We start from the raw sequence: 26,968 nt of genomic DNA on the forward strand, positions 1-26,968 counted from the left end.
CCTGTTGTATCTAAGCCTTGGAGGTGAGATCCCGCCTGCTGTATCTAAGTCTCAGAGGTGAGATCCCGCCTGCTGTATCTAAGTCTTGGAGGTGTGATCCCGCCTGTTGTATCTAAGTCTCCGAGGTGAGATCCCGCCTGCTGTATCTAAGTCTCAAAGGTGAGATCCCGCCTGCTGTATCTAAGTCTTGGAGGTGAGATCCCGCCTGTTGTATCTAAGTCTAGGAGGTGAGATCCCGCCTGCTGTATCTAAGTCTTGGAGGTGAGATCCCGCCTGTTGTATCTAAGTCTTGGAGGTGAGATCCCGCCTGTTGTATCTAAGTCTCGGAGGTGAGATCCCGCCTGCTGCATCTGATCCTGAGAGATGTGATCCCGCCTGCTGCATCCGATCCTGGGTGATACCTGTGCCAGCTGCTCCATCAGGCGCTGGTTCTGCTCGGACAGCTCCTGCACGGCGGTGGCGCTCTCGCGGCCGCACTCCTTGTGCTCGGACAGCAGTTGTCGGAGCTGCTGCCGCGCCTCGCTCAGGTCGCTCTCCAGGTCTGTGATTTGCGCTTTCCAATCACCGTCCTTCGTCTCCATCTTCAGCCGTAAAGCGTGCTTCTCCTGCTCCAGACGCTGAATGGAGAGAAGCAGAAGAGTGACCGCAGCTCTGGAGGTGACTGGAGGATAAGTCATGATGTAACAGCAGAATAGTGACTGCAGCTCTGGAGGTGACTGGAGGATAAGATACAATGTAACAGCAGAATAGTGAGTGCAGCTCTGGAGGTGACTGGAGGATAAGTCATCATGTAACAGCAGAATAGTGACTGCAGCTCTGGAGGTGACTGGAGGATAAGATACAATGTAACAGCAGAATAGTGACTGCAGCTCTGGAGGTGACTGGAGGATAAGTCATCATGTAACAGCAGAATAGTGAGTGCAGCTCTGGAGGTGACTGGAGGATAAGACATGATGTAACAGCAGAATAGTGAGTGCAGCTCTGGAGGTTACTGGAGGATAAGACATGATGTAACAGCAGAATAGTGAGTGCAGCTCTGGAGGTGACTGGAGGATAAGTCATCATGTAACAGCAGAATAGTGACTGCAGCTCTGGAGGTGACTGGAGGATAAGATACAATGTAACAGCAGAATAGTGAGTGCAGCTCTGGAGGTGACTGGAGGATAAGACATGATGTAACAGCAGAATAGTGACTGCAGCTCTGGAGGTGACTGGAGGATAAGTCATCATGTAACAGCAGAATAGTGACTGCAGCTCTGGAGGTGACTGGAGGATAAGATACAATGTAACAGCAGAATAGTGAGTGCAGCTCTGGAGGTGACTGGAGGATAAGACATGATGTAACAGCTGAATAGTGAGTGCAGCTCTGGAGGTGACTGGAGGATAAGATACAATGTAACAGCAGAATAGTGACTGCAGCTCTGGAGGTGACTGGAGGATAAGACATGATGTAACAGCAGAATAGTGAGTGCAGCTCTGGAGGTGACTGGAGGATAAGATACAATGTAACAGCAGAATAGTGAGTGCAGCTCTGGAGGTGACTGGAGGATAAGACATGATGTAACAGCTGAATAGTGAGTGCAGCTCTGGAGGTGACTGGAGGATAAGATACAATGTAACAGCAGAATAGTGACTGCAGCTCTGGAGGTGACTGGAGGATAAGACATGATGTAACAGCAGAATAGTGAGTGCAGCTCTGGAGGTGACTGGAGGATAAGACATGATGTAACAGCAGAATAGTGAGTGCAGCTCTGGAGGTGACTGGAGGATAAGACATGATGTAACAGCTGAATAGTGAGTGCAGCTCTGGAGGTGACTGGAGGATAAGATACAATGTAACAGCAGAATAGTGACTGCAGCTCTGGAGGTGACTGGAGGATAAGACATGATGTAACAGCAGAATAGTGAGTGCAGCTCTGGAAGTGACTGGAGGATAAGACATGATGTAACAGCAGAATAGTGACTGCAGCTCTGGAGGTGACTGGAGGATAAGATACAATGTAACAGCAGACTTGTGACTGCAGCTCTGGAGGTGACTGGAGGATAAGACAATATAACAGCAGAATAGTGAGTGCAGCTCTGGAGGTGATTACAGTATAGTATATGATGCACAAGCACACGTGGCCTCACCTCTCGGGTTTCGCGCAGCTCCTCCTCCAGTCGTTCTCGCTTCTTCTCCAGGTGGTCATTCCTCTCCAGAAGGGCTTTGCCCAGTTCTGCTGCCAGGAGCAGGTCCTTGTCTTTCCTCTCCAAAGCCAAGCTGAGGTCCTCCTCCCTGCACTCCTCATCATCCTCCTCCAGGTAAGACGGGCGCCTTTCTATCAAGAAGGGGTAGAAATGTTCCTCCATGGTGGGAGACGCCATGCCACCATCCCAGCTGTGGAGGTTGCCCTCTCGACTCTCCGCGTCTCCTGAGGTCATCAGATGATTGAAGCTGGAATCAAATACAATGGAGAGAGGTTAGTGCTACTGAAGTGTCCGGCCCTCCCAATAAGGAGCTATAGACTCCCTTTCCACCACCATGGAGCCGTAGATGCTGCACAGAGTGGCCAAATTGTCCGGCCCTCCCAAAATGGAGTCATAGACCCCACAGCACCACCATGGAACCACAGATCCTGGAGAGCAGGCAGTGTCTGAACCTCCCAACAAGGAGCAGTGGACCTCCTACCACCACCGTGGAGCCGTAGATCCTGCAGAGAGTGGCCAAATTGTCCGGACCTCCCAATATGGAGCCATAGACCACACAGCACCACCATGGAACCACAGATCCTGCAGAGCAGGCAAAGTGTACGAACCTCCCAACAAGGAGCAGTGGACCTCCTACCACCACCGTGGATCCGTAGATCCTGCACAGAGTGGCCAAATTGCCCGGACTTCCCAACAAGGAGCCATGGACCACACAGCACCACCATGGAACCACAGATATTGCAGAGCAGGCAAAGCGTCCGAATCTCCCAACAAGGAGCCATGGAAATCCTGCTCACCCCCACCATCACCATCATGGAGCCGTAGATCCTGCAGTGAGCAGGCAAAGTGCCCGAACCTCTCAACAAGGAGCCGTGGACTTCCTACCACCACCATGGAGCCGTAGATCCTGCACAGAGTGGTCACATTTCTGGATCTATTAATAAGAAGCTATGGACCCTCTTCACCACCACTATGGAGCCGTAGATCCTGCATAGAGTGGCCAAAGTGTGCATGACCTCTAATTGAGGAGCCGTGGACTTCCCTCCACCACCATGGAACCGTAGGCCCTGCACAGAGCGGCCAAAGTGTGCAGAAATCCCATTAAGGTGCCGTGGACTCACCACCACCACTACCTTGAAGCTATGGACCCCACTCAGAGAGGCCAAAGTGTCTTTTTTTTCCTTTGGCTTCTGCCTGTGTCTCTCTAGTGTAGACGGTCTCAGCCTCCGTCTCAGCCTCAGCCTCTGTCTCAGCCTCTGTCTCAGCCTCTGTCTCAGCCTCTGTCTCAGCGTGTCTTCATTTGTCTCTGGCTGTCAGTGCCCTATCGTAGAGGGGGTAGGTGAGTGCTTACCCGCGGTTCGTCCACCTTCCCTGTGCGAGGACATGTAGTGACTGACATGATGAAGGACGTCTTATGGTAATTAGTGGGCAGAACGTGCAGTCGGCACCTGATGAAGCCGCTAATTAAACCCTCAACACTTGGAAATTCACCAATGATGAAAGTGCAGATTCTCAGGACAGAAAGTGACTCAAACAAACCCGACTGGAAATACTGCAGGTATCAGCGACCGCGCAGGTGGAGTGCGACTGTGTGACACATGGAAATCAGCCCCGATGCTACTGAGAAATTCCTAGCACAGTTCTGGAAACCACACGTCTGGCGCAGTGTGAGCAAGATCGGAGGAGCGCAGTGAAGCCCAGGCACGGAGAAGGCCAGGACCCAGCATAGGGAAGCCCAGGACCAGGCGCGGAGAAGGCCAGGACCCAGCACAGGGAAGCCCAGGACCAGGCGCAGAGAATGCTAGGATCCAGCACAGGGAAGCCCAGGACCAGGAGCGGGCAAGGCCAGGACCCAGCACAGGGAAGCTCAGGACCAGGCACGGAGACGGCCAGGATCCAGCACGGAGAAGGCAATGAGCCAGCACAGAGAAGGCCAGGATCCAGCACGGAGAAGGCCAGGATCCAGCACGGAGAAGGCAATGAGCCGGCACGGAGAAGGGCATGAGCCGGCACGGAGAAGGCCATGAGCCGGCACGGAGAAGGCCATGAGCTGGCACGAGAAGGCCAGCGCCCGCCACGGAGAAGGACAGCACCCGCCACGGAGAAGGCCAGCGCCCGCCACGGAGAAGGCCAGCGCCCGCCACGGAGAAGGCCAGCGCCCGGCACGGAGAAGGCCAGCGCCCGGCACGGAGAAGGCCAGCGCCCGGCACAGAGAAGGCCAGCGCCCGGCACGGAGAAGGCCAGCGCTCGGCACAGAGAAGGCAAGGACCCGGCACGGAGAAGCCCAGGACCCGGCACGGAGAAGGCCAGCGCCCAGCATGGGAAAGCCTAGGACCCGACACAGAGAAGGCCAGGACCCACAACAGAGAAGGCAAGGACCTGGCACGGAGAAGGCAAGGACCCGGCACGGAGAAGCCCAGGATCCGGCACAGGGATGGCCGGGACCGGGCACGGAGAAGGCTAGCGCCTGGCACGGAGAAGGCTAGAACCCGGCACGGAGAAGGCCAGAACCCGGCACGGAGAAGGCCTAGGACCCGGCACGGAGAAGGCAAGGACCCAGCACGGAGAAGGCCAGGATCTGCAACTGAGAAGGACAGGACCCGGCACGGAGAAGTCAAGGACCCGGCACGGAGAAGTCAAGGACCCGGCACGGAGAAGGCAAGGACCCGGCACGGAGAAGGCAAGGACCCGGCACGGAGAAGGACCCGGCACGGAGAAGGCCAGGACCCGGCACGGAGAAGGCCAGGATCCGCAACAGAGATGGACAGGACCCGGCACGAAGAAGGCAAGGACCTGGCACGGAGAAGGCCAGGGCCTGGCTCTGGAATGGCCAGGACCTGACACAGGGAAGCTTAGGACCTGGCACGGAGAAGGCCAGAACCCGGCAAAGAGCTGCCAGAACCCGGCACGGAGAGGGCAAGGACCCAGCATGGAGAAAGCAAGGACTCAGCACGGAGAAGGCAAGGACCCGGCATGGAGAAGGCAAGGACCCAGCACGGAAAAGGCAAGGACCCGGCACGGAGAAGGCCATGAGCCGGCACAGAGAAGGCCATGAGCCGGCACGGAGAAGGCCAGCGCTGAGCATGGGAAAGCCTAGGACCCGACACGGAGAAGGCCAGGACCCAGCACAGAGAAGGCCAGGACCCACAACAGAGAAGGCAAGGAGCAGGCAAGGACCCAGCACGGAGAAGGCCAGGACCCGGCACGGAGAAGGCCATGAGCCGGCACAGAGAAGGCCATGAGCCGGCACGGAGAAGGCCAGCGCCCGGCACGGAGAAGGCCAGCGCTGAGCATGGGAAAGCCTAGGACCCGACACGGAGAAGGCCAGGACCCAGCACAGAGAAGGCCAGGACCCACAACAGAGAAGGCAAGGAGCAGGCAAGGACCCAGCACGGAGAAGGCCAGGACAGGCATGGAGAAGGCCAGGACCCAGCACAGAGAAGGCCGGGGCCTGGCTCTGGAATGGCCAGGACCTGGCACGGGGAAGCCTTAGACCTTGCATGGAGAAGGCCAGAACCCGGCAAAGTACAAAAAAAACCAAGACACCGGTCTAATGGAGCGCTATTACTCATTAAAGGAAACCAGGAAATGTTTTTTTAGAAATTTTAAAAAACAATCCTTTTATTAATAGTCCCTTATAGTCACAACGCGTTTCAACAACAATGTTGTCTTTCACCTGAGGCACGGAGAAGGCAAGGACCCGGCACGGAGAAGGCAAGGACCCGGCACGGAGAAGGCAAGGACCCGGCACGGAGAAGGCAAGAACCCGGCACAGGGAAGGCCAGAACCCAGCACGAAGGCTAGGACCCAACACGGAGAAGGCGAGGACACGGCACGGAAAAGGCCAGGACCCAGCCCGGAGAAAGCCAGGGCACAGCACAGGGAAGGGCAGGACCTGCATAAGGAAGCCCAGGGCTGGAATAGGGAAGATCAGGACCCGGCACAGGGAAGCCCAGGACCCGGCACAGGGAAGCCCAGGACCCGGCACAGGAAAGCCCAGGACCCGGAACAGGGAAGCCCAGGATCCGGCACGGAGAAGGCCAGGAGCCAGCACGGAGAAGGCCATGAGCCAGCACGGAGAAGGCCATGAGCCGGCACGGAGAAGGCCAGCGCCTGGCATGGAGAAGGCCAGCGTCCAGCATGGGAAAGCCTAGGACCCGACACAGAGAAAGTCAGGACCCAGCAGAGAAGGCCAGGACTCATAACAGAGAAGGCAAGGACCCGGCACAGAGAAGGCCAGGACTCGGCATGGAGAAGGCCAGGACCCGGCACGGAAAAGGCCAGGGCCTGGCTCTAGAATGGCCAGGACCCGGCACGGGGAAGCCTAGCATCTGGCATGGAGAAGGCCAGAACCCGGCAAAGAGAAGGCCTAGGACCCGGCACGGAGAAGGCCAGGACCCAGCACAGAGAAGGCCAGGACTTGCAACAGAGAAGGCCAGGACCCGGCACAGGGAAGGCAAGGACCCGCCACGGAGAAGGCAAGGACCCGGAATGGAGAAGACCAGGACCCAGCACGGAGAAGGCCAGGATCCGGCACGGAGAAGGCTAGAACCTGGCACGGAGAAGGCCAGGACCCGGCACGAAGAAGGCAAGGACTTAGTACGGAGAAGGCCAGAGCCTGGCTCTGGAATGGCCAGAACCTGACACGGGGAAGCCTAGGACCCGGCATGGAGAAGGCCAGAACCTGACACGGAGAAGACCAGGACGCAGCACAGAGAAGGCCAGGACCCACAACAGAGAAGGCAAGGAGCAGGCAAGGACCCAGCACGGAGAAGGCCAGGACCCGGCATGGAGAAGGCCAGGACGCAGCACAGAGAAGGCCAGGGCCTGGCACTGGAATGGCCAGGACCTGGCACGGGGAAGCCTTAGACCTTGCATGGAGAAGGCCATAACCCGGGAAAGTACAAAAAAAACCAAGACGCCGGTCTAATGGAGCGCTATTACTCATTAAAGGAAACCAGGGAATTTTTTTTAGAAATTTTAAAAAACAATCCTTTTATTAATAGTCGCTTATAGTCACAACGCGTTTCAACAACAATGTTGTCTTTCACCTGAGGCACGGAGAAGGCAAGGACCCGGCACGGAGAAGGCAAGGACCCGGCACGGAGAAGTCAAGGACCCGGCACGGAGAAGGCAAGGACCCGGCACGGAGAAGGCAAGGACCCGGCACGGAGAAGGCTAGGACCTGGCACGGAGAAGGCAAGGACCCGGCACGGAGAAGGCAAGGACCCGGCACGGAGAAGGCTAGGACCCAACACGGAGAAGGCCAGGACACGGCACGGAAAAGGCCAGAACCCAGCCCGGAGAAGGCCAGGGCACAGCACTGGGAAGGCCAGGACTGTGATACTAATGTGATATGACTGAAGAAGGAGTGGGATGTAGATAGGGATCATAATCAAAAGATATAGTGATCCCAGATATTATTTGATCCATCAGTATCAAAGAGAGATGTCCTCTGGATAACCAATTTTACCATGATGAAGAATACGTGTCAAACAGATCTTAAGCAAAACCACGATAATGAGGAAGTAACGTTTACAGTTCCACAGTCAGGAAATTCGTGGTTATTTGGCCTGTAAAATTCACGTCTCCTTGCAATATCTCCAGGAAACTGTGGTCGACCAGTTGTCAACTGGCTAAATGTGCAGGAAATGTGCAGGAAGCTGCTGGTGCCCACAACAGCTTGTGGTCAAGTTACATGAACATGACTCAGCTGTCACATGCTGGTCACCAATTAACCATTCAGAAAACACAATGTACAAAGTTTCTTATAAAAGGATCGGACTCTTTTAATGAGATTAGGAAAACCTTCCAGGACATTCAAGTGTACATACGCACTGTTCCTGTGATGCAAGAGGCCGGGTTGTTTTTCCTTCTCACAGTAATCGAGTCCCTCCGATGAGAAAAGGATTGCTGCAATATATCGGTAATGTTGATGCATATTTCTGTTATTGTATAAGATTCTATGACTATAGTTCTAATGCATATGTACCATTGACTATTCATGTGCTATTAAAATAAATAGTATCTTGCTATAAAGAATCTTAGTATTCGTGCCTGATTAGGATATCAGTGAGCACTTCGTAAGTACGGGCTTACAGCCCCCTTTTTAGTAGGATTTAGCAAGACAAGGACCTGCATAAGGAAGCCCAGGGGTGGAATAGGGAAGATCAGGACCCGCACAGGGAAGCCCAGGACCCGGCACAGGGAAGCCCAGGACCCAGCACAGGGAAGCCCAGGACCCGGCATAGGGAAGCCAAGGACCCGGCACGGAGAAGGCCAGGATCCAGCACGGAGAAGGCCAAGAGCCAGCACGGAGAAGGCCATGAGCCGGCACGGAGAAGCCCAGCGCCTGGCACGGAGAAGGCCAGCGTCCAGCATGGGAAAGCCTAGGACCTGACACGGAGAAAGTCAGGACCCAGCACAGAGAAGGCCAGGACCCATAACAGAGAAGGCAAGGACCCGGCATGGAGAAGGCTAGGACCCGGCAAGGAGAAGGCCAGGGCCTGGCTCTAGAATGGCCAGGACCCGCACGGGGAAGCCTAGCATCTGGCATGGAGAAGGCCAGAACCCGGCAAAGAGAAGGCCTAGGACCCGGCACGGAGAAGGCCAGGACCCAGCACAGAGAAGGCCAGCACTCGCAACAGAGAAGGCCAGGACCCGGCACGGGGAAGGCAAGGACCCGCCACGGAGAAGGCAAGGACCCGCCACGGAGAAGGCAAGGACCCAGAACGGAGAAGACCAGGACCCGGCATGGAGAAGGCTAGCGCCTGGCAAGGAGAAGACTAGGACCCGGCACAGGGAAGGCCAGGACCCGGCACGGAGAAGGCTAGGATCCAACACGGAGAAGGCCAGGACACGGCACGGAAAAGGCCCGGACCCAGCCCGGAGAAGCCAAGGGCACAGCACAGGGAAGGCCAGGACCTGCATAAGGAAGCCCAGGGCTGGAATAAGGAGGATCAGGACCCGCACAGGGAAGCCCATAGCCCAGCAAGGTGAAGTTCAGGACCCGACACAGAGAAGGCCAGAGTGCAGCTTGAGGAGATAGAGAAGGACACGGCACAGAGAAGGCCAGGACTCACACAAGGTAGTGCAGGGCGCGGCAAGGGGAAGACCAGAGCGCGGCTCGAGGAAGAGAAGGACTCGCACAGGGAAGCCAAGGGTGCGACACAGGGATGGCCAGGAACCAGCATGTGGAAGACCAGGACCCGGCACACAGCAGATCAGACCCGGCACACAGCAGATCAGACCCAGCACAAGTGGCTCAGGACAGGTAGCCCAGTATCCAGTAGAGGTAGCCCAGGAGCCAGCAGACTGGACGCAGCACAGGGAGCCTTGGACGAGGGGCCAAGACCAGAGGTCACTGAACCCTCGTCCTTCTCTCGCGGCTGCCGCTTTCCCTCCATTGTGTCAGACTTTTCATATTTCTATCACATTCCATGCAGAAGGTTTTCAGACTTTCCTGGATGCAGCGCGATTGTAATATTGTATGTCAGGAATGTCGCCCTACGGGTGTCGTGCTGCGGACTGACAGCACCCTCCCCCGTCCCCTGCCGGCGCTGTCACCTGGGCAGCACCTGTCTCCGTGGTACACAGGTTGGGATCGGTGTATGACACATCTCTAAGGGTGTGAATGGCCCAGGACAAGTCCGACCAGCAGAGCGGGTGTGACGAAACTCAGCGGCTTACACAACGCAAGCAAAACATCGGATCCAGCCCGAAACCACGTCACCCTGCGCCCAGGACACGCCGCCACCCACATATCACTGACCCCCGAAAAAGGATCAAATCCCCACCCGAAAAATACAAAAGGCATACAGACTCAGTGGTTAGCACACTACTACATGTAGGGCAGCATGAGGGCTCAGTGGTTATTACTGTATTATATATAAGGCAATATGGTGGCTCAGTGGTTAGTACTGTACTATATATAGGGTAGCACAGTGGCTCAGTGGTTAGTACTGTACTATATATAGGGCAGAACAGTAGCTCAGTGGTTAGCACTGTACTATATATTGGGCAGCACGAGGGCTCAGTGGTTAGCAGTGTACTATATATAGGGCAGCATGGTGGCTCAGTGGTTAGCACTTTACTATACATAGGGCAGCGTGGTGACTCAGTGGTTAGCACTGTACTATATATGCGGCAGCATGGTGGCTCAGTGGTCAGCACTGCACCATATATAGGGCAGCACAAGGGCTCAGTGGTTAGTACTGGACTATATAGGGCAGCACGATGGCTCAGTGGTTAACACGGAACTGTATATAGGGAAGGAGGGGGGCTCAATGGTCAGCACTAAACTATATATAGAGCAGCAGGATGGCTCAGTGGCTAGCACGGTACTATACACAGGTGAAACGAGAAGTTTCCCTCCGTTCTCTATATAGACACATCTGCAGGTTTTCCCTCCACTCTCTATACAGACACATCTGCAGGTATTTCCCTCCGCTCTCTATACAGACACATCTGCAGGTTTTCCCTCCGCTCTCTATACAGACACATCTGCAGGTTTTTCCTCCGCTCTCTATATAGACACATCTGCAGGTTTTTCCCTCCGCTCTCTATGCAGACACATCTGCAGGTTTTTCCCTCTGCTCTCTATACAGACACATCTGCAGGTTTTTCCCTCCGTCTCTATACAGACACATCTGCAAGTCTTTCCCTCCTCTCTCTATACAGACACATCTTGAGGTTGTTCCCTCCGCTCGCTATACAGACCCATCTGCAGGTTTATCCCTCCGCTCTATACAGACACATCTGCAGGTTTTCCCCTCTGATCTCTATATAGACACATCTGCAGGTTTTTCCCTCCGCTCTCTATACAGACACATCTGCAGGTTTTTCCTTCCGCTCTCTATACAGAAACATCTGCAGGTTTTTCCCTCCGCTCTCTATACAGACACATCTGCAGGTTTTCCCTTCCTCTCTCTATACAGACACATCTGCAGGTTTTTCCCTCCACTCTCTATACAGACACATCTGCAGGTTTTCCCTTCCTCTCTCTATACAGACACATCTGCAGGTTTTTCCCTCCTCTCTCTATACAGACACATCTGCACACCTGAAACACACCGCTTCTTTGTGAAGCATCATGGGAAAGTCAAAAGAAATCAGCCAAAATCTCAGAAAGGGAATTGTGACTTTTACACGTCTGGTTCATCCTTGGGCACAATTTCCAGATTCCTGAAGGTGCCTCTTTCATCTGTACAAACAATTATTCGCAAGTACACACAAGATGGGAATGTCCAGCCATCATACCGCTCAGGAAGGAGACGGGTTCTGTGCCCCAGAGATGAACGTGCTTTGGTCAGACATGTGCAGATCAACCCAAGAACAAAAGCAGAAGACCTTGTGAAGATGCTGGCGGAAGCTGGTAAGATTGTGTCACTCAGTGAAATGAGTCCTGTATCAACATGGGCTGTAAGACCACTCTGCCAGGAAGAAGCCATTACTCCAAAAGACACAGAAAAAGCCAGATTAATGTCTGTAAATGCAACAGGAACAAAGAGCTTAATATGTGGAGACGTCCTGGGGTCTGAGGAAACTAACATTGCACTGTTTGGCCATAATGACCATCGTTACGTTTGCAGGAGAAAGGGAGAAGCTTTGAAGCTGGAGAACACCATCCCACCACCTGTGACACCCGGGGGCAGCAGCATGGTGTGGGGTTTTTCCTGCAGCAGGGACTGGTGACTTCACAAAATAGATGGCGTCATGAGGAGAGAAGATTATGTGCAATACTGAAGAACATCTCAAGACATCAGCCAGGAACTTACAGCTTGGGTGGAAACGGGTCTTCCAAATGGACAATGACCCGAAGCTACTGCCAAACTGGTCACACAGGGGCTAAAGGAGAACAAGGTCAATGTTTTGGAGTGGCCATCACAAATCCCTGATCTCAGTCCTATGGAAAATTTATGGGCAAAGATGAAAAGGCCGGAGCGAGCGGCGACCTCCAAACATGGCTCAGCTACACCAGATCTGTCAGGAAAAACCTGCAGATGTGTCTGTATAGAGAGCAGAGGCAAAAACCTGCAGATGTGTCTGTATAGAGAGGGGAGGGAAAAACCTGCAGATGTGTCTGTATAGAGAGTGGAGAAAAACACCTGCAGATGTGTCTGTATAGAGAGTAGAGGGAAAAACCTGCAGATGTGTCTATATAGAGAGCAGAAAGAAAAACCTGCAGATGTGTCTGTATAGAGAGCGGAAGAAACACCTGCAGATGTGTCTGTATAGAGAGTGGAGGCAAAAACCTGCAGATGTGTCTATATAGAGAGCAGAAAGAAAAACCTGCAGATGTGTCTGTATAGAGAGCGGAGGAAACGCCTGCAGATGTGTCTGTATAGAGAGTGGAGGGAAAAATCTGCAGATGTGTCTATATAGAGAGCAGAGGGAAAAACCTGCAGATGTGTCTGTATAGAGAGCGGAGGAAAAACCTGCAGATGTGTCTGTATAGAGAGCGGAGGAAAATCATGCAGATGTGTATATAGAGAGTGGGAAAAAACCTGCAGATGTGTCTGTATAGAGAGCAGAGGGGAAAACATGCAGATGTATCTGTATAGAGAGCGTAGGTAAAAACCTGCAGATGTGTCTGTATAGAGAGCGGAGGGAAAAACCTGCAGATGTGTCTGTATAGAGAGTGGAGGGAAAAACCTGCAGATGTGTCTGTATAGAGAGCGGAGGGGAAAAACCTGCAGACGTGTCTGTATAAAGAGTGGAGGGAAAAACCTGCAGATGGGTCTGTATAGAGCGCGGAGGGAAAAACCTGCAGATGTGTCTATATAGAGAGCAGAAGGAAAAACCTGCAGATGTGTCTGTATGGAGAGTGGAGGGAAACAAAGGGTTTAGACTGTATAGGGCAGAACGAGTGGTTAGTGATATATACAGGTTATCCCCCGTGATGCCGCCATATACAGGATATCCCCCGTGATGCCGCCATATACAGGATATCCCCCGTGATGCCGCCATATACAGGATATCCCCCGTGATACCGCCTTATACAGGATATCCCCCGTGATGCCGCCTTATACAGGATATCCCCCATGATGCTGCCATATACAGGATATCACCCGTGATGCCCCCATATACAGGATATTACCCGTGATGCCGCCATATACAGGATATCCCCCGTGAAGCCGCCATATACAGGATATCACCCGTGATGCCGCCATATACAGAATATCCCCCGTGATGCCGCCATATACAGGATATCACCCGTGATGCCACCTTATACAGGGTATCCCCCGTGATGCCGCCATATATAGGATATCCCCCGTGATGCCGCCATATACAGGATATCACCCGTGATGCCGCCATATACAGGATATCCCCCGTGATGCCACCTTATACAGGGTATCCCCCGTGATGCTGCCATATATAGGATATCCCCCGTGATGCCGCCTTATACAGGATATCTCCAGTGATGCCGCCTTATACAGGGTATCCCCCGTGATGCCGCCATATACAGGATATCCCTCGTGATGCCGCCTTATACAGGGTATCCCCCGTGATGCCGCCATATACAGGATATCCCCCATGATGCCTCCATATACAGGATATCCCCCGTGATGCCTCCATATACAGGATATCCCCCGTGATGCCTCTATATACAGGATATCCCCCGTGATGCCTCCATATACAGGATATCCCCTGTGATGCCTCTATATACAGGATACCCCCCATGATGCCGCCATATAGAGGATATCCCCCGTGATGCCGCCATATACAGGATATCACCCGTGATGCCGCCATATACAGGATATCTCCCGTGATGCAGCCATATACAGGATATCCCCCGTGATGCCGCCATATACAGAATATCCCCCGTGATGCCGCCATATACAGGATATCCCCCGTGATGCCGACTTATACAGGGTATCCCCCGTGATGCCGCCATATATAGGATATCCCCCGTGATGCCGCCATATACAGGATATCCCCCGTGATGCCGCCATATACAGGATACCCCTCGTGATGCCGCCTTATACAGGGTAACCCCTGTGATGCCGCCATATACAGGATATCCCCCGTGATGCCGCCATATACAGGATATCCCCCGTGATGCCGCCATATACAGGATATCCCCCGTGATGCCGCCTTATACAGGATATCCCCCGTGATGCCGCCATATACAGGATATCCCCCGTGATGCCGCCATATACAGGATATCACCCGTGATGCCGCCATATACAGGATATCGCCTGTGATGCCGCCATATACAGGATATCCCCCGTGATGCCGCCATATACAGGATATCCCCCGTGATGCCGCCATATACAGGATATCCCCTGTGATGCCGCCATATACAGGATATCCCCCGTGATGCCGCCTTATACAGGGTATCCCCCGTGATGCCGCCATATACAGGATATCCCTCGTGATGCCGCCTTATACAGGATATCCCCCGTGATACCGCCACATACAGGATATCCCTCGTGATGCCGCCATATACAGGATATCCCCCGTGATGCCGCCTTATACAGGGTATCCCTCGTGATGCCGCCATATACAGGATATCCCTCGTGATGCCGCCATATACAGGATATCCCTCGTGATGCCGCCTTATACAGGATATCCCACGTGATGCCGCCTTATACAGGATATCACCCGTGATGCCGACTTATACAGGATATCCCTCGTGATGCCGCCTTATACAGGGTATCCCCCGTGATGCCGCCCTATACAGGGTATCCCCCGTGATGCCGCCATATAGAGGATATCCCCCGTGATGCCGCCTTATACAGGATATTCCCCGTGATGCCGCTATATACAGGATATCCCTCGTGATGCCGCCTTATACAGGGTATCCCCCATGATGCCGCCATATGCAGGATATCCCCCGTGATGCCGCCTTATACAGGGTATCCCCCGTGATGCCGCCTTATACAGGATATCCCCCGTGATGCCGCCTTATACAGGATATCCCTCGTGATGCCACCTTGAACAGGATAACCCCCGTGATGCCGCCTTATACAGGATATCCCCCGTGATGCCGCCTTATACAGGGTATCCATCGTGATGCCGCCATATACAGGATATCGCCCGTGATGCCGCCTTATACAGGGTATCCCCCGTGATGTCGCCTTATACAGGGTATCCCTCGTGATGTCGCCTTATACAGGGTATCCCCCGTGATGCCGCCATATACAGGATATCACCCGTGATGCCGCCATATACAGGATATCTCCCGTGATGCAGCCATATACAGGATATCCCCCGTGATGCCGCCATATACAGGATATCACCCGTGATGCCGCCTTATACAGGGTATCCCCCGTGATGCCGCCATATACAGAATATCCCCCGTGATGCCGCCATATAGAGGATATCCCCCGTGATGCCGCCTTATACAGGGTATCCCCCGTGATGCCGCCATATACAGGATATCCCCCGTGATGCCGCCATACACAGGATATCCCCTGTGATGCCGCCATATACAGGATATCCCCCGTGATGCCTCCATATACAGGATATTCCTCGTGATGCCGCCATATACAGGATATCCCCCGTGATGCCGCCTTATACAGGGCATCCCTCGTGATGCCGACTTATACAGGATATCCCCCGTGATGACGCCTTATACAGGATATCACCCGTGATGCCGACTTATACAAGATATCCCCCGTGATGCCGCATTATACAGGATATCCCTCGTGATGCCGCCATATACAGGGTATCCCTCGTGATGCCGCCATATACAGGATATCCCTCGTGATGCCGCCTTATACAGGATATCCCCCGTGATGCCGCCTTATACAGGGTATCCCTCGTGATGCTGCCATATACAGGAAATCCCCCGTGATGCCGCCATATACAGTATATCCCTCGTGATGCCGCCTTATACAGGGTATCCCTCGTGATGCCGCCATATACAGGGTATCCCCCGTGATGCCGCCTTATAAAGGGTATCCCCCGTGATGCCGCCATATACAGGATATCCCCCGTGATGCCGCCTTATACAGGATATCCCTCGTGATGCCGTCATATACAGGATATCCCCCGTGATGCCTCCATATACAGGATATCCCCCGTGATGCCGCCTTATACAGGATATCCCTCGTGATGCCGCCATATACAGGATATCCCTCGTGATGCCGCCATATACAGGATATCGCCCGTGATGCCTCTATATACAGGATATCCCTCATGATGCCGCCTTATAAAGGATATCCCCCGTGATGCCGCCATATACAGGATATCCCCCGTGATGCCGCCATATACAGGATATCCCCTGTGATGCCGCCATATACAGGATATCCCCCGTGATGCCGCCATATACAGGATATCCCCCGTGATGCCGCCATATACAGGATATCCCCCGTGATGCCGCCTTATACAGGATATCCCCCGTGATGCCGCCATATACAGGATATCCCCCGTGATGCCGCCATATACAGGATATCACCCGTGATGCCGCCATATACAGGATATCCCCCGTGATGCCGCCACATACAGGATATCCCCCGTGATGCCGCCTTATACAGGATATCCCCCGTGATGCCGCCTTATACAGGGTATCCCTCGTGATGCCGCCATATACAGGATATCCCCCGTGATGCCGCCACATACAGGATATCCCTCGTGATGCCGCCATATACAGGATATCCCCCGTGATGCCGCCTTATACAGGGTATCCCTCGTGATGCCGCCATATACAGGATATCCCTCATGATGCCGCCTTATACAGGATATCCCCCGTGAAGCCGCCTTATACAGGATATCACCCGTGATGCCGACTTATACAGGATATCCCTCGCGATGCCGCCATATACAGGATACTACCCGTGAGGCCGACTTATACAGGATATCCCTCGTGATGCCGCTATATACAGGGTATCCCCCGTGATGCCGCCTTATACAGGGTATCCCTCGTGATGCCGCTATATACAGGGTATCCCCCGTGATGCCGCCATATAGAGGATATCCCCCGTGATGCCGCCTTATACAGGATATCCCCCGTGATGCCGCTATATACAGGATATCCCTCGTGATGCTGCCTTGAACAGGATATCACCAGTGATGCCGGCATATACAGGATATCCCCCGTGATGCCGCCTTATACAGGGTATCCCCCGTGATGTCGCCTTATACAGGGTACCCCTCATGATGTCGCCTTATACAGGGTATCCCCCGTGATGCCGCCTTATACAGAGCATCACCCGTGATGCCGCCTTATACAGGATATCCCCCGTGATGCCGCCATATACAGGATATCCCTCGTGATGCCGCCTTATACAGGATATCCCCCGTGATGCCGACATATACAGGATATCCCCCGTGATGCCGCCATATACAGGATATCCCCCGTGATGCCGCCATATACAGGATATCCCCCGTGATGCCGCCATATACAGGATATCCCCCGTGATGCCGCCATATACAGGATATTCCCGTGATGCCGCCTTATACAGAATATCACCCGTGATGCCGATTTATACAGGATATCCCTCGTGATGCCGTCTTATACAGGGTATCCCCCGTGATGCCGCCATATACAGGATATCACCCGTGATGCCGCCATATACAGAATATCCCCCGTGATGCCGCCATATACAGGATATCCCTCGTGATGCCGCCATATACAGGATATCCCCCGTGATGCGGCCTTATACAGGATATCCCCCGTGATGCCGCCTTATACAGGATATCACCTGTGATGCCGCCATATACAGGATATCACCCGAGATGCCGCCATATACAGAATATCCCCCGTGATGCCGCCATATACAGGATATCCCTCGTGATGCCGCCATATACAGGATATCCCCCGTGATGCGGCCTTATACAGGATATTCCCCGTGATGCCGCCTTATACAGGGTATCCCCCGTGATGCCGCCATATACAGGATATCACCCGTGATGCCGCCATATACAGAATATCCCCCGTGATGCCGCTATATACAGGATATCCCCCGTGATGCCGCCTTATACACAGGGTATCCCCCGAGATGCCGCCATATACAGGATATCCCCCGTGATGCCGCCATATACAGGATATCCCCCGTGATGCCGCCATATACAGGATACGCCCCGTGATGCCACCTTATACAGGATATCCCCCGTGATGCCGCCTTATACAGGGTATCCCCCGTGATGCCGCCATATACAGGATATCCCCCGTGATGCCGCCATATATATAGGATATCCCCCGTGATGCCGCCTTATACAGGGTATCCCCTGTGATGCCGCCATATACAGGATATCCCCCGTGATGCCGCCATATACAGGATATCCCCCGTGATGCCACCATATACAGGATATCCCCCGTGATGCCGCTATATACAGGATATCCCCCGTGATGCCGCCATATACAGGATATCCCCCGTGATGCGGCCTTATACAGGATATCCCCCGTGATGCCGCCTTATACAGGATATCACCTGTGATGCCGCCATATACAGGATATCACCCGAGATGCCGCCATATACAGAATATCCCCCGTGATGCCGCCATATACAGGATATCCCTCGTGATGCCGCCATATACAGGATATCCCCCGTGATGCGGCCTTATACAGGATATTCCCCGTGATGCCGCCTTATACAGGATATCACCCGTGATGCCAACTTATACAGGATATCCCTCGTGATGCCGCCTTATACAGGGTATCCCCCGTGATGCCGCCATATACAGGATATCACCCGTGATGCCGCCATATACAGAATATCCCCCGTGATGCCGCTATATACAGGATATCCCCCGTGATGCCGCCTTATACAGGGTATCCCCCGAGATGCCGCCATATACAGGATATCCCCCGTGATGCCGCCATATACAGGATATCCCCCGTGATGCCGCCATATACAGGATACGCCCCGTGATGCCACCTTATACAGGATATCCCCCGTGATGCCGCCTTATACAGGGTATCCCCCGTGATGCCGCCATATACAGGATATCCCCCGTGATGCCGCCATATATATAGGATATCCCCCGTGATGCCGCCTTATACAGGGTATCCCCTGTGATGCCGCCATATACAGGATATCCCCCGTGATGCCGCCATATACAGGATATCCCCCGTGATGCCACCATATACAGGATATCCCCCGTGATGCCGCCATATACAGGATATCCCCCGTGATGCCGCCATATACAGGATATCACCCGTAATGCCGCCATATACAGGATATCCCCCGTGATGCCGTCATATACAGGATATCACCCGTGATGCCGCCATATATAGGATATCCCCTGTGATGCCGCCATATACAGGATATCCCCCGTGATGCCGCCTTATACAGGATATCCCCCGTAATGCCGCCTTATACAAGGTATCCCCCGTGATGCCGCCTTATACAGGATATCCCCCGTGATGCCGCCATATACAGGATATCCCTCGTGATGCCGCCTTATACAGGATATCCCCCATGATGCCGCCATATACAGGATATCCCTCGTGATGCCGCCTTATACAGGATATCCCCCGTGATGCCGCCATATACAGGATATCCCTCGTGATGCCGCCTTATACAGGATATCCCCCGTGATGCCCCCATATACAGGATATTCCTCGTGATGCCGCCATATACAGGATATCCCCCGTGATGCCGCCTTATACAGGGTATTCGTCGTGATGCCGCCATATACAGGGTATCCCTCGTGATGCCGCCTTATACAGGATATCCCCCATGATGCCGCCTTATACAGGGTATCCCTCGTGATGCCGCCTTACACAGGATATCCCCCGTGATGCCGCCTTATACAGGGTATCCCTCGTGATGCTGCCATATACAGGATATCCCCCGTGATGCCGCTATATACAGGATATCCCCCGTGATGCCGCCATATACAGGATATCCCCCGTGATGCCGCCTTATACAGGATATCCCTCGTGATGCCGCCTTATACAGGGTATCCCTCGTGATGCCGCCATATACAGGGTATCCCCCGTGATGCGGCCTTATATAGGGTATCCCCCGTGATGCCGCCATATACAGGATATTCCCCGTGATGCCGCCTTACACAGGATATCCCCCGTGATGCCGCCTTATACAGGGTATCCCTCGTGATGCTGCCATATACAGGATATCCCCCGTGATGCCGCCATATACAGGATATCACACGTGATGCCGACTTATACAGGATGTCCCCCGTGATGCCGCCTTATACAGGATATCCCTCGTGATGCCGCCATATACAGGGTATCCCTCCTGATGCCGCCTTATACAGGATATCCCCCGTGATGCCGCCTTATACAGGGTATCCCTCGTGATGCCGCCTTATACAGGATATCCCTCGTGATGCCGCCTTATACAGGGTATCACCCGTGATGCCGACTTATACAGTATATCCCTCGTGATGCCGCCATATACAGGATATCACCCGTGATGCCGCCATATACAGAATATCCCCCGTGATGCCGCCATATACAGGATATCCCCCGTGATGCCGCCTTATACAAGGTATCCCCCGTGATGCCTCCTTATACAGGATATCCCCCGTGATGCCGCCATATACAGGATATCCCTCGTGATGCCGCCTTATACAGGATATCCCCCGTGATGCCGCCATATACAGGATATCCCCCGTGATGCCGCCATATACAGGATATTCCCCGTGATGCCGCCTTATACAGGGTATCCCCCGTGATGCCGCCATATACAGGATATCCCCCGTGATGCCGCCATATACAGGATATAACCCGTGATGCCGCCTTATACAGGATATCCCCCGTGATGCCGCCTTATACAGGATATCCCCCGTGATGCCGCCATATACAGGATATCCCTCGTGATGCCGCCATATACAGGATATCGCCCGTGATGCCGCCATATACAGGATATCGCCCGTGATGCCTCTATATACAGGATATCCCTCGTGATGCCGCCTTATACAGGGTATCCCTCGTGATGCCGCCATATACAGGGTATCCCCCGTGATGCCGCCTTATACAGGGTATCACCCGTGATGCCGACTTATACAGGATATCCCTCGTGATGCCGCCTTATACAGGGTATCCCCCGTGATGCCGTCATATACAGGATATCACCCGTGATGCCGCCATATACAGAATATCCCCCGTGATGCCGCCAAATACAGGATATCCCCCGTGATGCCGCCTTATACAAGGTATTCCCCGTGATGCTGCCTTATACAGGATATTCCCCGTGATGCCGCCATATACAGAATATCCCTCGTGATGCCGCCTTATACAGGATATCCCCCGTGATGCCGCCATGTACAGGATATCCCTCGTGATGCCGCCTTATACAGGATATCCCCCGTGATGCCGCCATATACAGGATATTCCTCGTGATGCCGCCATATACAGGATATCCTTTGTGATGCCGCCTTATACAGGGTATCCCTCGTGATTCCGCCTTAAACAGGATATCCCCCGTGATGCCGCCATATACAGGATATCACCCGTGATGCCGACTTATACAGGATATCCCTCGTGATGCCGCCTTATACAGGATATCCCCCGTGATGCCGCCTTATACAGGATATCCCTCGTGATGCCGCCATATACAGGGTATCCCTCATGATGCCGCCTTATACAGGATATCCCCCGTGATGCCGCCATATACAGGATGTCCCCCGTGATGCCGCCTTATACAGGATATCCCTCGTGATGCCGCCATATACAGGGTATCCCTCGTGATGCCGCCTTATACAGGATATCCCCCGTGATGCCGCCTTATACAGGGTATCCCTCGTGATGCCGCCTTATACAGGATATCCCCCGTGATGCCGCCTTATACAGGGTATCCCTCGTGATGCTGCCATATACAGGATATCCCCCGAGATGCCGCCATATACAGTATATCCCTTGTGATGCCGCCTTATACAGGGTATCCCTCGTGATGCTGCCATATACAGGGTATCCCTCGTGATGCCGCCTTATATAGGGTATCCCTCGTGATGCCGCCATATATAGAGGATATCCCCCGTGATGCCGCCTTATACAGGATATCCCTCGTGATGCCGCCATATACAGGATATCCCCCGTGATGCCTCTATATACAGGATATCCCCCGTGATGCCGCCTTATACAGGATATCCCTAGTGATGCCGCCATATACAGGATATCCCTTGTGATGCCGCCATATACAGGATATCGCCCGTGATGCCTCTATATACAGGATATCCCTCGTGATGCCGCCTTATACAGGGTATCCCTCGTGATGCCGCCATATACAGGGTATCCCCCGTGATGCCGCCTTATACAGGGTATCCCCCGTGATGCCGCCATATACAGGATATCCCCCGTGATGCCGCTTTATACAGGATATCCCTCGTGATGCCGCCATATACAGGATATCCCCCGTGATGCCTCCATATACAGGATATCCCTCGTGATGCCGCCTTATACAGGGTATCCCCCGTGATGCCGCCTTATACAGGATATCCCCCGTGATGCCGCCTTATACAGGGTATCCCCCGTGATGCCGCCATATACAGGATATTCCTCGTGATGCCGCCTTATATAGGGTATCCCTCGTGATGCCGCCATATACAGGGTATCCCCCGTGATGCCGCCTTATACAGGGTATCCCCCCGTGATGCCGCCTTATACAGGATATCACCCGTGATGCCGCCTTATACAGGATATCACCCGTGATGTCGCCTTATACAGGATATCCCCCGTGATGCCTCCATATACAGGATATCCCCCGTGATGCCGCCTTATACAGGATATCCCCCGTGATGCCGCCATATACAGGATATCCCCCGTGATGCCGCCATATACAGGATATCCCCCGTGATGCCGCCTTATACAGGATATCCCCGTGATGCCGCCTTATACAGAATATCACCCGTGATGCCGACTTATACAGGATATCCCTCGTGATGCCGCCTTATACAGGGTATCCCCCGTGATGCCGCCATATACAGGATATCCCTCGTGATGCCGCCTTATACAGGATATCCCCCGTGATGCCGCCATATACAGAATATCCCTCGTGATGCCGCCTTATACAGGATATCCCCCGTGATGCGGCCTTATACAGGATATCCCCCGTGATGCGGCCTTATACAGGATATCCCCCGTGATGCCGCCTTATACAGGATATCACCCGTGATGCCGACTTATACAGGATATCCCTCGTGATGCCGCCTTATACAGGGTATCCCCCGTGATGCTGCCATATACAGGATATCCCTCGTGATGCCGCCATATACAGAATATCCCCCGTGATGCCGTCATATACAGGATATCACCCGTGATGCCGCCATATACAGGATATCCCCCGTGATGCGGCCTTATACAGGATATCCCCCGTGATGCCGCCATATACAGGATATCCCTCGTGATGCCGCCATATACAGAATATCGCCCGTGATGCCGCCATATACAGGATATCGCCCGTGATGCCTCTATATACAGGATATCCCTCGTGATGCCGCCTTATACAGGGTATCCCTCGTGATGCCGCCATATACAGGGTATCCCCCGTGATGCCGCCTTATACAGGGTATCACCCGTGATGCCGACTTATACAGGATATCCCTCGTGATGCCGGCTTATACAGGGTATCCCCCGTGATGCCGCCATATACAGGATATCACCCGTGATGCCGCCATATACAGAATATCCCCCGTGATGCCGCCAAATACAGGATATCCCCCGTGATGCCGCCTTATACAAGGTATTCCCCGTGATGCTGCCTTATACAGGATATTCCCCGTGATGCCGCCATATACAGAATATCCCTCGTGATGCCGCCTTATACAGGATATCCCCCGTGATGCCGCCATGTACAGGATATCCCTCGTGATGCCGCCCTATACAGGATATCCCCCGTGATGCCGCCATATACAGGATATTCCTCGTGATGCCGCCATATACAGGATATCCTTTGTGATGCCGCCTTATACAGGGTATCCCTCGTGATTCCGCCTTAAACAGGATATCCCCCGTGATGCCGCCATATACAGGATATCACCCGTGATGCCGACTTATACAGGATATCCCTCGTGATGCCGCCTTATACAGGATATCCCCCGTGATGCCGCCTTATACAGGATATCCCTCGTGATGCCGCCATATACAGGGTATCCCTCATGATGCCGCCTTATACAGGATATCCCCCGTGATGCCGCCATATACAGGATGTCCCCCGTGATGCCGCCTTATACAGGATATCCCTCGTGATGCCGCCATATACAGGGTATCCCTCGTGATGCCGCCTTATACAGGATATCCCCCGTGATGCCGCCTTATACAGGGTATCCCTCGTGATGCCGCCTTATACAGGATATCCCCCGTGATGCCGCCTTATACAGGGTATCCCTCGTGATGCTGCCATATACAGGATATCCCCCAAGATGCCGCCATATACAGTATATCCCTTGTGATGCCGCCTTATACAGGGTATCCCTCGTGATGCTGCCATATACAGGGTATCCCTCGTGATGCCGCCTTATATAGGGTATCCCTCGTGATGCTGCCATATACAGGGTATCCCTCGTGATGCCGCCTTATATAGGGTATCCCTCGTGATGCCACCATATACAGGATATCCCCCGTGATGCCGCCTTATACAGGATATCCCTCGTGATGCCGCCATATACAGGATATCCCTTGTGATGCCGCCATATACAGGATATTGCCCGTGATGCCTCTATATACAGGATATCCCTCGTGATGCCGCCTTATACAGGGTATCTCTCGTGATGCCGCCATATACAGGGTATCCCCCGTGATGCCGCCTTATACAGGGTATCCCCCGTGATGCCGCCATATACAGGATATCCCCCGTGATGCCGCTTTATACAGGATATCCCTCGTGATGCCGCCATATACAGGATATCCCCCGTGATGCCTCCATATACAGGATATCCCTCGTGATGCCGCCTTATACAGGGTATCCCCCGTGATGCCGCCTTATACAGGATATCCCCCGTGATGCCGCCTTATACAGGGTATCCCCCGTGATGCCGCCATATACAGGATATTCCTCGTGATGCCGCCTTATATAGGGTATCCCTCGTGATGCCGCCATATACAGGGTATCCCCCGTGATGCCGCCTTATACAGGGTATCCCCCCGTGATGCCGCCTTATACAGGATATCACCCGTGATGCCGCCTTATACAGGATATCACCCGTGATGTCGCCTTATACAGGATATCCCCCGTGATGCCTCCATATACAGGATATCCCCCGTGATGCCGCCTTATACAGGATATCCCCCGTGATGCCGCCATATACAGGATATCCCCCGTGATGCCGCCATATACAGGATATCCCCCGTGATGCCGCCTTATACAGGATATCCCCGTGATGCCGCCTTATACAGAATATCACCCGTGATGCCGACTTATACAGGATATCCCTCGTGATGCCGCCTTATACAGGGTATCCCCCGTGATGCCGCCATATACAGGATATCCCTCGTGATGCCGCCTTATACAGGATATCCCCCGTGATGCCGCCATATACAGAATATCCCTCGTGATGCCGCCTTATACAGGATATCCCCCGTGATGCGGCCTTATACAGGATATCCCCCGTGATGCGGTCTTATACAGGATATCCCTCGTGATGCCGCCTTATACAGGATATCACCCGTGATGCCGACTTATACAGGATATCCCTCGTGATGCCGCCTTATACAGGGTATCCCCCGTGATGCTGCCATATACAGGATATCCCTCGTGATGCCGCCATATACAGAATATCCCCCGTGATGCCGTCATATACAGGATATCCCCCGTGATGCGGCCTTATACAGGATATCCCCCGTGATGCCGCCATATACAGGATATCCCTCGTGATGCCGCCTTATACAGGATATCCCCCGTGATGCCGCCATATACAGGATATCACCCGTGATGCCGCCATATACAGGATATCCCCCGTGATGCCGCCATATACAGGATATCCCCCGTGATGCCGCCTTATACAGGATATCCCCCGTGATGCCTCCATATACAGGATATCCCTCGTGATGCCGCCTTATACAGGGTATCCCCCGTGATGCCGCCTTATACAGGGTATCCCCCGTGATGCCGCCATATACAGGATATCCCCCGTGATGCCGCCTTATACAGGATATCCCCCGTGATGCCTCCATATACAGGATATCCCTCGTGATGCCGCCTTATACAGGATATCCCCCGTGATGCCGCCTTATACAGGGTATCCCCCGTGATGCCGCCATATACAGGATATTCCTCGTGATGCCGCCTTATACAGGGTATCCCCACGTGATGCCGCCTTATACAGGGTATCCCCCGTGATGCCGCCTTATATAGGATATCCCCCGTGATGCCGCCTTATACAGGATATCCCCCGTGATGCCGCCTTATACAGGATATCCCCGTGATACCGCCATATACAGGATATCCCCCGTGATGCCGCCATATACAGGATATCCCCCGTGATGCCGCCATATACAGGATATCCCCCGTGATGCCGCCTTATACAGGATATCCCCCGTGATGCCGCCTTATACAGGATATCCCCCGTGATGCCGCCATATACAGGATATCCCCCGTGATGCCGCCTTATACAGGATATCCCCTGTGATGCCGCCTTATACAGGATATCCCCCGTGATGCTGCCATATACAGGATATCCCTCGTGATGCCGCCATATACAGAATATCCCCCGTGATGCCGTCATATACAGGATATCACCCGTGATGCCGCCATATACAGGATATCCCCCGTGATGCGGCCTTATACAGGATATCCCCCGTGATGCCGCCTTATACAGGATATCCCCGTGATACCGCCATATACAGGATATCCCCCGTGATGCCGCCATATACAGGATATCCCCCGTGATGCCGCCATATACAGGATATCCCCCGTGATGCCGCCTTATA

General features: G+C 53.6%; 1 protein-coding gene across 4 annotated transcripts in view; it reads right to left on the reverse strand.

Annotated features, from left to right (window-relative positions):
* Positions 1-26,968, reverse strand: part of BICDL2 (BICD family like cargo adaptor 2) — an 86,637-nt gene that overhangs the window by 55,786 nt on the left and 3,883 nt on the right. For 3 of the 4 annotated variants that reach the window (XM_075318667.1, XM_075318669.1, XM_075318665.1), the window contains exons 2-3: positions 2,131-2,434; positions 402-617 (exon numbers count right to left, since the gene is read on the reverse strand). In XM_075318667.1, coding sequence (XP_075174782.1) covers positions 402-617; positions 2,131-2,421 — 507 coding nt within the window. In that variant the 5' untranslated portion in view covers positions 2,422-2,434. Of the gene's footprint in view, positions 1-401; positions 618-2,130; positions 2,435-3,538; positions 3,601-26,968 lie in introns of those variants that run through there. The other variant, XM_075318666.1, reaches the window with a different exon arrangement.

This window comes from Anomaloglossus baeobatrachus, chromosome 7 (assembly GCF_048569485.1).
Source record: "Anomaloglossus baeobatrachus isolate aAnoBae1 chromosome 7, aAnoBae1.hap1, whole genome shotgun sequence".
NCBI classification, from domain to species: Eukaryota; Metazoa; Chordata; class Amphibia; order Anura; family Aromobatidae; genus Anomaloglossus; species Anomaloglossus baeobatrachus.